Source organism: Lepidothrix coronata, unplaced genomic scaffold (assembly GCF_001604755.1).
Source record: "Lepidothrix coronata isolate B3197 unplaced genomic scaffold, Lepidothrix_coronata-1.0 Scaffold203, whole genome shotgun sequence".
NCBI classification, from domain to species: domain Eukaryota; kingdom Metazoa; phylum Chordata; class Aves; order Passeriformes; family Pipridae; genus Lepidothrix; species Lepidothrix coronata.
In genome coordinates, this window is record NW_016690383.1 from 17,487 (window position 1) to 29,942 (window position 12,456).

The following is a 12,456-nucleotide window of genomic DNA, read 5'->3' on the forward strand; positions in this document are numbered from 1 at the left end:
CCGCTGGCGGCTGCTCACGCCATCCCCAGCACAGCCCTGCTGTTTGCCCAGCCCCGGGGCTGGGCTTTCCCAGCACGGCCCTGCCATCGCTCTGCGAAGCCGCAGAGCACCGGGGCTGCCGGCTGGGGCTCTGCTGCCTCCATGCTGTCCCCAGAGGGTTTGGTGGCCGCAGCCACAGTGCTCGTGGTACTGGGCCTCCTGGCTTGGTGCCTTTGGGAAGGGAGGCTGGAGGTGCCTGGAGACTTGGCAGAGGAGGAGGAGGAAGAGGAGGGGATCCCCTTCATGGCCGAGGAGGGCTCAGGGCGCTGCCGGCTGCTGTGCAAGCCCTCGGCTCTGGCCCAGCACCTGGTGCGGAGCTTGGGGCGGTCGGCGGCGCTGCGGGGGGGACGGTGGCCGTGGCCACGCTGGCCTCAGCTCCAGATGCTGCAGCAACTCCTGCAGCCGCCTGAGCTGGAGCCAGTGGTGGCCCGGGAGCTCCTGCAGCTCTCTGATGCTGGGCTGGTGGCCCTGGACTGGCTGGTGGGACCGTGGGGGGCTGTGGGTGGCAGTGGGGGGGTCTCCAGCCCGGTGCTGCTACTAATCCCCAACGCTGCTGGGAAGGTGACAGGGGGGCTGTTGCAGCTGGGGCTGCGGGCACTGGAGCGGGGCTTTATCCCCGTCATCTTCAACCGCCGGGGCCACAACGGCTGCCCCCTCACCACCCCCCGGCTCCAGCCCTTTGGAGACCCCGGGGACCTGCGGGAGGCCGTGACCTACCTGCGGTGCCGGCACCCCACTGCCTCGCTGCTGGCTGTCAGCGAGGGCTCAGGCTCGGGGCTGCTGCTCGCCTACCTGGGGGAGAGTGGCTCCTCCAGCCGCTTGGCTGCCGCCGCCTGCCTCTCCCCCATCTTCCGTGGCCGGGACTGGTTTGAGGCTGCGATGCCCTGGCTCTACGAGTGGCCGCTGCTCCTCCACCTCAAGCAGGGATTAAGCAGGTCAGTGAGGTCCCTTGGGCTTGGGAAGGTGGAGGGGGGTATCCTGGGAACCCCTCATTTATCTTTGAGGGTGTGCGTGCAGTTCAGCACCCAGAGCCCCAGCACTGGGGCAGAGGTGCTGAGGGCAGCAAAACGTGCTGGTTAATGAACACCAGCCTGGAGCCAGCTGCCATGGGGCCAACCGGGCCACCACGTGTGTTCCCAGCCCTTCTGAGGCTGAGGCAGCATCTCAGCGTCCCTGGGCTGGGAAATCTGTCACCCCTGTGGGGGGTGGTGAAGCCCCTGTGTGGTGCTGGACCCCGAGGGATTGAGTGGGGCTGGCCACTCTCCCTGCACTGTCACTTCTCCCCAGCAACTGACACCGCCTTATTGGCCCTGCAGGGCTTTGGGAGGGACCGTGATGTCAACCCACAGCTGGATAGGGGGCTGTGACTGCTGCCCTCCCTTCCTAAGGCATCTAGGTCCCCTGTTGCCCAACACAGCCAGGCTGGAGCAGCCCAAGGACGGGAGACACACCACCCTGGGCCAAGGCCTTGAGCAAGTGGCACCTCCCTGGGCGGTGCTGAGACCTTTGTGGGGGCAACGGGGCCCTGCTGGTGGGCAAATGGGAGCCAAAAAAAATGCAGGTAAACCCTGAAACGTTGGGGCAAACAGGTGGCAAGTCAAGCTGTGGCAAGGCTCAGATGGGTGAAGAAGGCACAGTGTTTACTGCGGGGATGGAGTATTGGGGGGTGGGCAGTAGGGTGTCTGCCCCCCCTCCCCATTTCCCAATACCCATTGCAAATGCTGCTGTCACGGCAACGGAGCAGAGTGCTGGCTGTCTCCCGTTGCCATGGCACCCGGGCTGCGCTGTGGGGACCCTCCAGCATCCTCGGCAAGGTGCCGGAATGGGACCCCCAAACCACCTCTGGGGTAGGGGGTGGTGGGGCGTGCTTGAGATCACCCCCAGTTCCTATGTGCGGGGCCGCGGCTGGCGCACAGCCCATGGCAGCACCCCCGCAGCTCCCAGCCCCCGGGTGCATCCCTGGGGCCCTCAGCAGTGTCAGCCAGCCCCTGCGGCATCCCCGTGTCCCCCCAGCCCACGGCAACATCCCCGCAGTCCCCCACGGCATCCCCTCAGCCCCCAGCCCACGGCGGCCGCCCCGTCCCCGCAGGTACGCGGGGTCCCTGGCCGAAGCGGTGGACATGGACAGGCTGCTGGGCAGCCACTCGCTGCGGGAGCTGGAGGAATCCCTCTTCTGCCGGACCCGGAGCCGCCCCACGAGCTGGGAGGTCTACTGGGAACGCAACGAGCCCCTGCGCGACGCGGACGAGGCGGCCGTGCCGGTGCTGTGCCTGTGCAGCGCCGACGACCCCGTGCGCGGCCCCCCGGCCCGCAGCCTGCCCATGGAGCTCTTCCGCAGCAGCCCCTACTTCTTCCTGCTGCTGACCCCGCGCGGGGGGCACTGCGGCTTCCCCCGCCGGGCACCGGGGCGCTGCTGGGGCCACGAGGCCGTGCTGGAGTATTTCAGGGCCATGGCCGAGTTCCTCCGGACGGAGGAGCGCAGGAAGGGGCAGCCGCGGCCCCGCAGGTGGGGGGGCCCCGCCGTCGAGCCCCCCGTGTTCACCTGGCAGAGGTCCTACACGCGGTAGCCCCCCTTCCCCGGGGGGCTCAGAAAGGCAGGCAGACACTCCGTGTACTAAAATTACTTTATTACAGTTGATTTTTTTTTTTTTAACATTTCCTTTGCTATGATACAAAGGATACTTACAAACAAAATATTACATATGACCTTATTTTTTTTTTCTCTTCTCTTATTTTCTGACAACTTGGTAACAGCTTTAAATGCACAATCTATACAATTAATACAGGTTATATATGAGCTATAATGTATGTTGAACCAGAAGAATACCAGAATACTGACAATATACTGTACATTAAGCCTTACCAGTTAGTGCTCGTGGCATTTTCTACAAGAAGGAAAACGCACACCTGTAGATTCACTCATACCAGCTGGTGCTACCAGACACGGAAGCAGGAAGGAGTTTTAATTCCCCTGGTTAAATCCTTTGTGGCCCATCACCGTGGTGCTGGGCATGGAAACCTCAGACCAGTGTTCATAGTAAAACAGCAGATATGTGTGTGTTTTTTCTAACTAATGCTCTGTGGCACAGCACGGCGGGGCCGGGCGCCTTCCCCCGGCATGGCCTTGGCCATACCTGGATGATGCCCCAGAGCAGACGGCCACGGCGCTGGGGCCGGGCGCTGGGCGAGCTCTTGTCGGGGAGCTGGACCTCCTTAGGGAGGGGAGAGGGAGAGGAGGAGGAGGAGGAGAGGAAAAGCAGCAACAGCTTTGCTGTCATCAGCAGGCAGCTCTTGGGTTTGTGCACATGGACAGGCGGGCGCCGAGGGGGGAAGAGCAAGCCCAAGGCACGGCGCTCCCCGGCACGGCTCCGAGCCCGGCCGCACACGGAGCTCGTGCCCGGCAAACCCTCCACGGGGTCAGGCAGGAGCTGCCCTGTGGTCACCTCCTCGCCAGGAAAGGTTTGCTTTTGTTTTGCAGCCAAAGCCAGAGGTGTGTGGCTACAGGTGTGCACTTCCCCTCCTCCTGCCGGGGTCTACAACGCACTGATAAGGTTACATTTTTGTGTTTTTTATTTTATTTTTTTTCTTTTTAAAGCAATCAGCAAGTGAAGCTTTTTTTTTTTTTTTTAGTTGACTGGCAAAAAGACCTGGCATTTGCACAAAAGCTGCAAATGGAAAAGAGCCATCCCCTCCTCCCACCCGCTGCATCCTAGCCCAGAAAAATCCCAAACTGTTGGCGGAAGAAAGGAAAAAAAAAAAACACAACAGGGGTGGAGGAGAGGAAAGGGAGGGGGGAACAGGTCGGAAAATACCAGGTTAGAGTTAACATTTCATTGACTTCACACAATGCTTGTGCAAAAAGAAACAACTCCCCCCCAAACAAACAAAAAACCCAAACCCAGAAACATGCTGGAAATAATGAAAACAAATGGAAAGTAATATATAAAATTAAAAATATAAATAGGATGTCTGGCTGACTGGTAGAAGAATAGGTCATTTAGGTTACAAAAAGGAATATACATTCAAGAGGCTCTGAACCCAGTGGGGTAACTGATGTTAAACTTGTGTTAATAGTTAGGCTAGAATTCTCAAGTTTGTCTTTAAAATCTTCACAATACAAGCAAGCTATTTTTAAAAAATATACACTATACACACCTCACACAGCTTCTCCTATCCGTATTACACACGTTACGCTACCCTCCCATCCACTACACCGAGGGGGGGTCCCATGGCCGAGGGGCACAGGGTGGTCCCCCCATCCCATCCTGCCGGCCCCGCGGTGGCGGTGGGGCAGCAATGGCTGCAGGGCCGGGCAGGTCCTTGGCCCCTCCACATCTTTACCACAACCTTCTCAAGCATTTACAAGTCACCAAAGGGCTGTAGACTTTTTATGTTATACACACTTCACTTTGTAACGTTAATTATTTACAATCAGGGCTGCCCCCCATCTTTTAGCTGTTTCTAGGCAGGTAAAAAAAAAAGATCCTGTTCCAAGCAAGCAGGGGGAAGAGCTGTGGGGGGTTAGGAGGGAAGAAAAGCTGAAGAAAGGAAGCGGGTGGTTTGCTTGCCAGAAGCCAAACCCGTACATGCACGTCTGCCTCTCCTTCTCTGATCCTTGAATCCTTACAAGCTCCTGTCCCCTACAACCTCCAGGACAACCAGACCCAGAGAGCACGGCCTCACCGGCGCTCAAACTCCTCTGCTCGCAGCTTCCTGGGATGTTCAGCACAGCTATTCTCAACTCACAGGCTTGCCTCTGCTACCTGACACAGAGCACAGGTCCTGACCATTTCTAGGAGCCCACCCCTCACTCAGCAGCAGCTCTTGCAGTGTAAGCCAACTGCAGCAGGGCAGGGACATCGGGACCCCCACAAGCCACGGCGCTGCACCCCCAAACTTGCCCTTGGTGGCTGCCACCGGCCACAGTTGGGCTCTGACAGAGCTGTGCAGAGGCAGCGGCCACTGACTTCAGCTCATCAACAACCCTGCACTGATTTCTGCACTCTGCTGAGCTCAGAGTTGCCATAGAAATGTGTGATACTGGCACTAAAAGCAGGCAACGATCTCAAATTAAAGTCTTTTTTTGTTTTGTTTTTTTTTCCTCCAGTAGACTTAGATGAACTCGGGTTAAAGACAAAAGCAGTCGGAAGGGGAAAACAGATCATTTCTAGAGAGATTGAAAAATATAGTCAACAAGCCGGTATTAAACTGCAGCAAAGAACCTGAACTCGGTTCCTATTGAGTTCAGCTCCAGAGCAAGCTCCAAGCCACCGCTCTGTCCCTCGCACTGCCCTCCGTACGGCACATGACGCCCAAGGGAAGGAGATTCCACACAGCCAACATGGAAGCCGAAAGCCCTGGCTGTTGGCCTCCCCAGCTCGAAATATTTAAGCACAAATTCCTTACAGCATCACTGGACAAGTCTCGGGGATTAGGTGCATGCTGAACTACGACTGGCAATTACAGTAGCTTTCTGCTAGCTGGCACATACTGTATCTATAAATTTTAGTACAAAAACTTAAAAAATACAGAAACTAGGTCAATTTGTTAACTACATATTTACAGATAATTACAATTCTTTTCACTGACAATAATTAAACTAATTGTCAGTGAAAATTCAAACTGTGCATGTTCTGAGGTACCCGTACTCAAGGGTGGGGAGCGGGGCAGGGGCCGGAGGGGCGAGGTGGGGGGAAGATCCCCCTGGGTTTGTTCACATCCGTGGGGGCAACGCTCAGCCCTCCTAGTTACTGGTTCCTGGACTCAGTGTGTGTACTCAGAGAAAGCAAGGAGAGCAGGAGCTGACGTTGGGGTCTGTTTTCCCTAGGACATGGCTTTAGGATGTTTTGAGGATGCCAGGCAGGTGCAGAGCCAATGGTCACGTACCAAACTGCCTTCCTCCCCCCGGGGAGCCTTTAGGTGAAGTGCAAGTATCAAGACCCACAGCTTGGTGGTTAAGGTGCTTGTTTGCCGGCAAATCCGATTTAATAAGTCCCTCTCTAGCTGCAAAAAGCTCTCCTTCCCCCAGAGAAGGGGGCAGGGATGCAGCAGGCAGCATCATCACAGCTCAGCTGGCTGAACTGTGTTGTGCAACAGGAACCCAGGTTATCTGCCACCATCACTCCCCGGTGGGGTGATGTTTACTAGAATCACTAGATCTATCAGATTTTTTTATTTTCTGGCTGTAAACAGTGATCCACAACCCTCCAAGGCGCCTTGCACGTATTTCTCAACAGACTCCGGACTCCAGCTCAATCGACTCGTAAAAGTGCAAACTGAAACAAACACAGCAGAGGGACAGCAACCGGCATCCCTGTCGGGGCATCCAGTGCTCCTCCATCCTTGGCACGTGGCTCTGGGCTCGTTGCCGGCCAGCACAGGGGTGGGAACATCCCACAGGCAGGAGCACAGCTAAAGACAACACTACTTCTTGGAAAAGCGTAAGGTTGGCCCAACCAAACCTGAGCCTCTCCTAAAAAACTCGCAAGAGACCTTCCAGAAGGGACAGAGGGGAAAATTGCTCCAAATTTTCTGGTAGCACAAAGAGAGCCCGGGGTTGGCATGTTGCTGAGCTGGCAGGGCATCCCTGGGGGTAAATACGTGACCTGACACCTGCAAGAACCACCTATCCTGCAAACTGCCAGATGCCTCCCTAAGATGGGGTCTGCAGAGGACAAAGGAGAGGGTCAGAAGGGTCTTCACAGCTTGAGGAGCTGGTGGTGTCCAGCATGGCACTCACCCCTCTACTATAAGAAAGACCAGAGCCAAGATTTACTAGAACTGCAGAGCAAGCACCCAAGAGAGGAACAAGGCCATCCACTGCTGGCTGGACTCAAGTGACAAAGCACGCAGGCCTAAGCAGAATAAAGAACGGACCAAGAGCATCTGTGTGTCTATATATGCACGTGCATATTGTACACACAGATGTATTTTAAATCTTCCAATTTAGCTTCTCTTTTGCCCCTCCACATAACCAAACAACCTCTAAGTATCAGACACAGGCAAAGGTAGACGGTGTTCAGAGCTGGCGGCGGCTCGAACTCAGGAATGCCAAAAGCCAGTGCCGGTGCAGTGTGCCAAGACCGTGCCGGGCTTGTGATCTTTCATGGCGAGACGCAGCTGGGGACTCTGAGCTCAGCCTGCTGAGCACTTCACCGGCCCACTCGCCGCCTCCCCAGCAGATCCGTACAGTGCCTCCACTGCTTGCCTATCGCTAAACCCTCTTGTTTTTTTCTCTGCTGCCTTCTGACTTTCTGGTACCCTCTGGGAGCTCCCTCCTCTCCTTCACAGCACACCCGCAGCAGCCACCTACCCTCCCGCGCCCCAGAAAAAAGCAAGCTGCAATTAGCAGGGCTGTATCTCAGCGAGGGTGCTCGCCTGTGCTCAGCCCCAGCACGGCCTCTGCACATGTCGGTGCCCTCGCCCTGAGAGCCCTGCTGAGGGGTTGCTTTTGCTCACGAACAGGAGCGCTAAGGAACAGCAGAACTGAAGTGCCCTGACAGAAATGCACAGCATGAGGTGTGTGTGCACCTATACCCACACACACGTACGTACAGAGTATATAAATATATACAAATGAGATACCATATATATATCCAGAGAGATGTGCGTATTCAACAGAGTAATGGTAGACAGTGGTACGATAGGATTTATTGCCTCTCAAGAAATGGCACGTAAGCAGGGTCGAGGGGTGGGGAGCCTGGATGAGAGGGGCCCTGGGGGGGTTAAAACAACACAGCATCACCCCGGGATCGCCCAGGCTGCACCCCCGTGCAGGTCACAGCGAGTGTGCAACGCACGTTCTTCCGGCGTGGGAGGGCTGGGTGGGACACAGAGCGATGCCAGCCTGGCCCCAAGCCAGGCAAGGAATGGCTGCAGGGAATTTTTCTGTGGAAAGTTTGGTATCACACCACATTTAGTTCTTCAACCTCTTTGAAGCTCACAGGCTTGGAGGGAATGCAGGTGAAACAGGGCTGTGGCCTCCATTTCAGTGCTGCATCCGAGGAAGAAAGCACGTAACGTTCAACATGGAAGGGAGAGGTGGCTGCTGGCTCCCTGGGACCATGGAGAACAAGGAAAAATGTGGTCCCTTTCACTGATTTTAGATAAAATCAAAGAAAATTCAAATCAGAAAAGAGGTAAAAATGCTGGCTGCTCTGTTTTTTCCATCTCTGGGCTAAACTACACCAGAACTTTAGATCTTTGCAAAGGGGAGAGAAAAATAACCACAGGAAAGAGATTTCAGGGGTCAAGCTGGTGATTTGAAAATACTGCAATAAAGTTTGCAAAGTAGTCCACACAGAAGAGTTTCCCCAGTGTTAAATACAAACATAAAAGATGCAAGAGAACATCTTTGCTGAGGTACTGGAGTAGCTTCCACAATTTACAGATTACAGTAATTTTAAAACCAAAGTTAGGGCATGACTGCAACAAGTATAATATGGAGTAATTGGTCTTACTTTTAAAAATAGAGTTTGCAAACTGATTCAGAGTGTTTGCATTTCTCTAGTGCACAGTTGTTCATGTATCTCAGAAATAAGCCCGAGATACACTAAAATTTCAACACCAAGGGCCTCCTCAAATACCTTCAAGGCACAGCCTGACCCTGAGTCCCTCTGGCTACAGCTATGTAATGGGGTGTTTTCTCTTGAGATCAGGCTTTTTTTTTTGGACAGCTTTTCTTCCCCCACGTACACACAGGGACACACACATTTAGACCAGTTGATCTGAATCAGTTTTTGCAAACTATTTTAATTAAAATCTTAACTTGTTGGAATAGTCCAGGTCTGCACATGATATACATGTAAAAATGGTTACTACACATTTCTTTTTGAATACAAAAAAGCCAATATGGGATAGCCATCATTTGGATTCAGCATTCAGTCATGCTTGACATTACACAAAGAGATGGGTTGAGAGAATTCTGTTAAGTAGCTCAATTTAAGCCAGAGACTTTGACCAAATTCAAACCATAACAGAAGCAAGAATGAATCCACTGAACTTGCAGGTATAGCCTGTCCCCGCTGTTGCTGCTGCTGTTTGGGATAGAGGAGCTGAACTCAAAATGCTGTGTTAGCACCATGCTCTGGGCACACCCTCCACACTCACACAGTGAACCCCAAAACAGTTTTGGCCTTTCATTTCGGTTCTGTCTGTCTTTCTAACACCAGGAAAACACAGGTACCTTTCCTAAATCAGTTTTGCTGCATTTCAACAACACTGCAATGCAAAAGAATGACCCCAAAACATCCAATTCCACATAAAAACATAGCAGAGGAAAGGACAGGACAATTCACAGCCACCACTTGCCCTAGGGGGCGACCAGAGGGTACCTCCATGGAACTCCTGCCTCATCCCAGGCTTCCATCAACTGTTAGTACTACAGAGTTCCTTACCAAGGGGCTGCTCAAACATCTTGGTAGACTTTCCATCTTCAGTTAGAGTGATATGCTACGTCAAGATGCTAGAAATCCCAGCTGGATTCACCGGACACTGGCAGAGAGTTAAGGATTGGGAGTGGATGGCAACTCAGCTAACGAAAGAACGTCGCCCTGTCGAGTACTGAACAGCAGCGAGACACCGGAGTATTTACTATATAAATATGTCACATGGACAAACACATTCGGAAAACCTCGCTTTTGAGCCCTATAAACATATTAAAGGCAAATCCTAGAGTTAGCAGCTAGTGTTTTCTTCAAGATGATTAGTGTGCAAGGAAAAACATTTACAAAGAACCCTGGCTGGTCAGTCCCCAAGACGGAAATCTTTGCCCCAAGCCAAATTTCATCTACCTGCTCTTCCCACAGTCCTATCTGACCCAGACCGCCCTGGCACTGGCACGAGAGCATGGGGGCATCTCTGGTTCCCAGCACGAAGGGATGACACGATGTCACAAAGTCATTCAGTTATGAGACTCCCTGACCCCTTATCGCTGTGTGGATTTCACAACCTCCTTTGCTTCCTTTCAGTAGTACAGCAGCTCCAACAAGCCCTCTGGAAGTAGTGCCTTCTCACATGGTGTGATACGCTGCCAAAATATCACAGCATCTCAAGGGACTGTAAAAGTTGTGAAGTATTGCAGCAATGAAAATAATAAAAAGGAGCCTCACATGCAGCAAGATCTACAGTGGTGATGTGGGTTAGTCATCAGCTGGGAAAGAGTCATTGGCTCAGCTCCTCCTGGTACGCCGTGGCAACTAAACATTTCAACAGTTGGCTACACACCACATGTAAACAGGAAATTGCAACAAGCCAAAAAGGTAATAAATTGGTGGATGTAGTGTAATAATGAAAAACCCGATCAATGGCATTTTGTGACTATGGCATCCTTCAAAATACCTCTGGCATTTGAGACTGATTGGCTGAAAGTCTAAACATTTCTGAATGGAGCAAAAAGGACTATGCTGGGCTCCAAGAATTATTCTGATGCTTAGCTAAAATGAGATGTCACAGTATTAGCTGTACAAGTGCATTACTTACGCTCCTCTGCCCAACCTCATCTGAGCTACCAGCAGCACAGTCAGGGAGTGCCAAAGCAGATTTACAGTTTCAAACATTCCTAGCCTGTTCCCTCCAGACAGGTTTACCTACAGAGTTCTCGGGAAGCTGACCAGTGCCTTCTGAGAGAACATCACTTCTTTCATGACACCGAGCGGGCACTTGGGTAGAAGGGCCCTGATGAGCCCTGATGTCTCTTGGCCTCTCTTCTCACCCTTCTTCCTCATCTACAATTCTTTAAAAATGCCTCCTGGCAGAGGCAATACCCTAGAAATTTATCCAATTCAATGACAAATAAAAATGGAACAGAAGATCCAGCTGTTCCTCCCCTGGATGTTGGTTTAAAGGCAGCTCGCCTGGTTTTTGCAGGGTGGCAGTTCGAAATTTATGGACATGGGAGGAGGTCTCCATTCTCCCTCAGACTTCCTACATGGATGGCATGATGAGGGCAGTCTGAGGCCCTTCTGTCCTGTCAGTGTGACGACCACCAGCCAACTCTTCTGACTAATTGCATATATTTCTCAGATGCCCTCCCAAGACCCCTCCAAAAAGTAAAAAAAAACAACAACAAAACAAAAAAACCAAAAACCACCCCCCCAAACCCTGCAGCCAAATACTATGACATCCCAGTTAGTAAACACAAAACGTAATGCTTTACAAAATGAATACAATATTCCATGTGCACCCAGCTTCCACACGTCAGCACCGCACTGAGGAGGCTGCTGGGCTGGTGTCTGTAGGCAGTTTCTGTTGGCAGACAGCTCCAGTGGAATTGCCACCCTCAGTTATTGTTTAAGTTATGTATAAGACATGTGTGAACCATTGGATATTTGTGAAGTAACACTTGTGCTCCTGCTCATGCCCTGCTCCGTCCGTCCCCCAGAAGCTGTCCGCCTCAGAGCCTGGGGGCTGTTGCGGACCCCTATAGCACTACTTCGAGGTACCCCCTGCATGGGCCCCGAGGGGTGACCCCATGGCTGGGGTCCACCTTGCATTGGATGGCCCCAAGCTTGTGGTGGGCCACCCATGGGATGACCCCAGTGAGGTCCTGCACCCCCAGTAGGATTGTGGGACCAGCCAGAAGCTCCCGGGTAGCTGTGGCTGAACGCCTCGGGGGAGAGATTAGAAAGAACCATATTACTAAAACCTAGCCTCATGCTTTCTGAGTCAAAGGCTTCGATCTCGCGAGCTTGACGCTCCAGCAGGCTTCGTATCCGCTCAGTACGCTCGTTCTGCAATGCCAGCATCTCCTCCTCAATCTAGGAAGGAAAAAAAGAGACAGTCTGTAGCAGCAGGACAGGCACAGCCTCTGGAGGACCTGTAACAGCTACTGAGGGACCTTCTCCCTGTGTTTGTCATTGAGACTGGCTCTAGATCAGATGTCCATGGGCATGCGACCCGTTCTGAACACAAAAGGGTTCAGTCCCACAGACCTGCACAGCCCAAAGCATGTTGAACACCAGTTGGAGGGTGTTGGTCTCCATTCCCTGGTGAATATACAAGTTTTAGGGAGGTGAATCCAAAGTTTGCGCTCATACCAACAGCTTGACATAGATTAATCGTTTAAGATACAGCAAAGTCTACAGCTTCCATAAAAGCCTACTGGGAAAGCACCTTCAGGTGCAGCCAAACACTTGCCAATGCCCTAATGTGACCTTCACCATTTGTAGCTGAATCTGATGATGATGACTACTGTTTTCTCCAGGATTCAATGCACAAGCCCACGTTCAGCTTCCTCTCTCATGTTCACTGGCCAGATTTTCTTAGCTCATGTATTTATCACCTCCTATCCACCCCTTTCCTAATTTGGTTTCTCATACTTCACTACCCTGGTACTTTCTCCAGGGTGTGTGGCTGAAGGACGTAGGCAGTGCTGTTTGAGTTGTGTGGCAGGTTATTAGCTAGATGATATGCAAGCTG

The 12,456-nt window shown here is 52.6% G+C and overlaps 2 protein-coding genes across 6 annotated transcripts in view; one reads left to right on the plus strand and one right to left on the minus strand.

The window, feature by feature from the left end:
• Window positions 1-78: 78 nt before the first annotated feature.
• On the plus strand, window positions 79-2,780 carry ABHD15 (abhydrolase domain containing 15). 2 transcript variants are annotated; one of them, XM_017832561.1, is made up of 2 exons: window positions 79-974; window positions 2,129-2,780. In XM_017832561.1, the coding sequence occupies exons 1-2, from the start codon at window positions 142-144 to the stop codon at window positions 2,604-2,606; spliced, it is 1,311 nt and encodes a 436-aa protein (XP_017688050.1). In that variant the 5' UTR covers window positions 79-141; the 3' UTR covers window positions 2,607-2,780. The 2 variants fall into 2 exon arrangements, with proteins under 2 accessions (XP_017688050.1, XP_017688051.1); XM_017832562.1 differs by lacking the exon at window positions 2,129-2,780 and adding an exon at window positions 1,356-2,071.
• TAOK1 (TAO kinase 1) overlaps window positions 2,769-12,456 on the minus strand; it is a 70,009-nt gene continuing 60,321 nt past the window's right edge. For all 4 annotated transcript variants that reach the window (XM_017832555.1, XM_017832552.1, XM_017832553.1 and 1 more), the window contains one exon: window positions 2,769-11,795. In XM_017832555.1, coding sequence (XP_017688044.1) covers window positions 11,334-11,795 — 462 coding nt within the window. In that variant the 3' untranslated portion in view covers window positions 2,769-11,333. The remainder of the gene's footprint in view (window positions 11,796-12,456) is intronic.

Excerpts from the sequence above, each read along its gene's own strand:
- ABHD15 (XM_017832561.1), top strand. The coding sequence starts at position 142 with ATGCTGTCCCCAGAGGGTTTGGTGGCCGCAGCCACAGTGCTCGTGGTA. Across the intron at positions 975-2,128 it reads CTCAAGCAGGGATTAAGCAG|GTACGCGGGGTCCCTGGCCG; the intron begins GTCAGTGAGGTC and ends CCGTCCCCGCAG.